At 53.1% G+C, this 3606-nt stretch overlaps 1 protein-coding gene across 1 annotated transcript in view; it reads left to right on the top strand.

The window, feature by feature from the left end:
- Window positions 1–1979: 1979 nt before the first annotated feature.
- The window catches only part of Slc13a5 (solute carrier family 13 member 5), a 24068-nt gene continuing 22441 nt past the window's right edge, over window positions 1980–3606 (top strand). Inside the window, exon 1 of the mRNA XM_050162857.1 lies at window positions 1980–2099. Within this exon, the coding sequence (XP_050018814.1) occupies window positions 1998–2099 (102 nt within the window). The 5' untranslated portion in view covers window positions 1980–1997. The remainder of the gene's footprint in view (window positions 2100–3606) is intronic.

Raw genomic sequence — 3606 nt, forward strand, 5'->3', positions numbered from 1 at the left:
CACAAATTATACCCTCTTTAAAGCACTTGAATTATAACAGAGTGGCTGACTTGCTTTATATATCCAAGAGAGAAAGTGTTGAGCGCACACCCAAAGCTCAGTAAAGGCTTTTGAGTGGGCCCATGGTGATAAATAAAACCAAGATTAAATAAAACCTCCCAGGGGTTACAGAAATGGCTCAGTGGTTAAGAGCAGCACTTGTTGCTCTTGTAGAAGTCCTGAGTTGAGTTTCCAGCACCCACACGGTGGCTCCCAACCACCCATAACCACTGTTCCAGGGGCTCTGACACCCTCTTCTGACTCTGGTGTCTTCAGGCATACAGATGGGAAACGGGCATGCATACAAATACTCACATACATAAAATCTTGAAACAAAAAAAAAAAGCAAGAAATCTAGTGTTAAGTGCTCTGAGGGGAAGAGGGTGGGGCCCAGGAAAATGAAAATAGAAAATGAAAAGAGAGAGAGAGAGCCTGAAGAATTTGGTTGCAGACTTGAGAGAATGGTGACACGTCACAGGATAGAGTCAAGATTTTGACACAAGCGTGTGCCGAGGTTTAGGGCTTCAGACATACACAGGCTGAGAAAGGTGGGAAATAGCTTAGTTCTTTCCTGGTGGCGGTGGCAGGGTTGGGGATGGAGAAGTGGGATGAAAGGTTGGGTCTTCTCATACAATGCATAGTAATTGCATATAACCTGTTCTTTAGTTTACCCCCAGATTGCTCACAATACCTAATGCAAAGTAAACGCTGTGATAATAGTTGGTTTAGAGTATACTGATGGCTTCCATGTTTAGAAAGAAGGCAGCCATTCTAGGCCTAAACACTCTAACAATGTCAGTAACAAAGCAGCATTTGGATCGGAATTGAGAGCTTACTGTACAGAAATCTGGGCTCAGCCATGTGTCGTGTAATGTCTAAGAAGCAGCCTGGGGTGCATAGGTAAGACTTCCCCAAAGAAGCTGAGAACGAAAGGCAGGTAGAAGAGAAGTGAGGAAGAAGTCACTGAGGTGCCAACGTCTTTGCATCCTCCTGTCTTGGTGCCCCAAACAGGATTTAGAACAACAGGTACTAAGCACAGCTCTATCGAGGACAGGATGACTGAACGAATGAAAGAGAAAGAAAGAAAGAATGAAAGAAAGAAAGAAAGAACGCTTTTTGCAAGTTGGCAGGGTTATGTCCCTTCTTCTTTACCCCATCTCTCTCCATAAAATGACACTAGCTAGGTGTTCCTCGCGTGGTCAGTAGCAGCTGCTGGCTCCTAGAGCTGAGCCCGCCAGCTGCGCACGCGCATCCGCTGGAGGGCGAAAGTCGTTTGGACTGCGAGAACAGTGACCGCCTTCTTAGCGGTCCCTGTAGAGCGCTCAGGATGCGCTGGGTGGGAGAGGGCACGAGGAGTGAAATGGGTTCTGTGTCTAGAGAAGGGCTAACGCAAGGGGGAAGCCAGAGGATCCTGGGGGCGAGGGGACCGCGGTGGCGCAGGGCTCAGCCACCGCCTCTAAGAGACATCCCTCCGGGATCGGGATGAGAAGGAGAGAGCTTTGGAGAGAGAAGCCTGAGAAACCTACAGGCCAGTGGAGCTTTTTCATCTGGGACCCTTCGGAGCCCAGGAGAGAGCAGGTGCGGGTACAGAAATGATCCTCAAGTTTAAGCTGGCAGAAAGACCTGCACACCCTACGTAGTGCTGGCGTCCAGAGCAACGCCAAAGGGCTCGGCGAGCCCTGAGGTGCCAGGGTCCAGTTCCTCCATAGAGGGCTGCTGCCAAACACTGGACTCTGCAGACGCTTCTCTCGGCCACCGGGTGGCAGAGTCCCGGGTTAGACGCTCCCCACAGACCCCGAGGGGTGGCTCCGCCCCGGGACCGCAGGGAGGGCCCGCCATGGGGGGCGGAGTTGTAGCCGCCCCCAGTCCGGTGGGACCGCGCGGCCCCCTTTAAAGCTCGCGGAGCTTCTAGCTGCCTCTCAATCTTCTCTCCCGCCAGTCTGCTTCCCTTCCGCGCGATGGCTTCGGCGAAGACTTATGTGACCAAGTTCAAGTCCTTCGTGATTTTGTTCTTCACCCCGATCCTGCTGCTTCCACTCATCATTCTGGTACCTGACAAGGTCAGTTGCGTGTCTGGGCAGCCCGGCGGAACCCGGGTGCCCAGTGAAATAACGGGCACGGAACCCGGGAATGCTGAGCTGGAATGTACGGATTCCCCCGTGCGGGGACAAGCCCCCCTAGGGTGCGTGCTCAGATGCTTCGGGCACCAGATGGGAGGTGCCCTGCAAAGTATCTGAGGGACGAAGGTGAACACATCCTAGAGCGCATCGACTGTAGGGCTCAAGAACCTTTCGAGCAAACACGGAGACCTGGAAGTTAGGACAGATCTGAACCACACAGAACCCGCCACAGGCTTAGCCTCTGATTCCGAATCTTCCCCCCAAGAATCCACAACCAGCACTATCCCAGCTCAAAGATGATGCTCGAGCCAGCAGGGACTCAGAGGGCTGGACTCCCCTGCCTGCCTCCTCTCTAGGGAACAGACATTCACCAGCTGTAGATGCCTTCAGTTAAGGACCTACAAAAGTAGCATCACCTATGTGGTCCTGCCTCTGCCACATTATGATCCTGATTTTTGAGGCTCAGTTTCCCCATCCATGATTTCTTTTTCTTTCCAGCTCTGAAACCAAGGAAGCCACTCAGAGTCCAAATCCTGCTGCAGCCTGAACCGCAGGTCGGGCTTGGTCTCCACTGCCCAGTGCCTGCTGTGGCTGTGGCAGGAGGCGGGACACGTTCCCAGAGCTCACGCCTTGGGTGGCATGGCACTGGGTTGCAGGGAAGCTGCGTCCCATGCCCTGGCCTCCTAATACTCCTGGGAGGAAGGGAGAGAATGAATGGCCTTGGCTGCAGGGCAGAGAAGGGGCGGGAGCCCTGGCCCGACTCTCTTAGGCTGTGTGCAGCCAGTTTGGCGAGGCCAGAGCTCTTTGAAGCCTTTTGTGGCTGCTGGCTGCTCCTTCCTCCATCCCTTCTTTCAGCCCTTTCACTCTCAGCCCAGACAGGAAACCTTGCTCGAATCCTGCTTCCCCTCCACAGGCAGGTTTGGGAAACAGTGGGACTCTTCAGGGGATGTTTTGAGAGGAGAGGCGTGCACTCAGATGCCTGCGCTATTCACTTGACAGACCCCGTGCTCTCTTGGTCTGGGAGCTTTGATGGGTGGTACAATGAAGTGATTGGATTCAGACACTTTGAGAGTAAAAGGGGATCATTCTGGTTCCTAGGATGCGGGAAGGGAACGTGCTGTGCAGAGTCTCCACATGGGCCAAGGAGAGCAGGTCAACAGTGATGGCTCTTAGGTAGTCACACTGTGAGTGAGCATCCGCAGAGATCTGGGACTGTTCTTGTCCGTGGGAGGCAGCTAGGCCAGAAGGCTGTGATTTTAGCTCTGTTGGTGGGGAGTGATGTTCCCTGGAATAATTATAGTCGCTTGGTTGACCTTCCTGGTAGAGGAAAGTATAACTAGGACCCCACTTTATCCCTGGTACATACATGGGGGGAGATACAGAGAGAGAGAGAGAGAGAGAGAGAGAGAGAGAGAGAGAGAGAGAGAGAGAGAGAGAGAGAGAGAGA

The sequence above is a fragment of the Alexandromys fortis genome, unplaced genomic scaffold, assembly GCF_014885135.2.
Source record: "Alexandromys fortis isolate MF-2015 unplaced genomic scaffold, M_Fortis_MF-2015_v1.1 scaffold_84, whole genome shotgun sequence".
In the NCBI taxonomy this organism is placed as follows: Eukaryota; Metazoa; Chordata; class Mammalia; order Rodentia; family Cricetidae; genus Alexandromys; species Alexandromys fortis.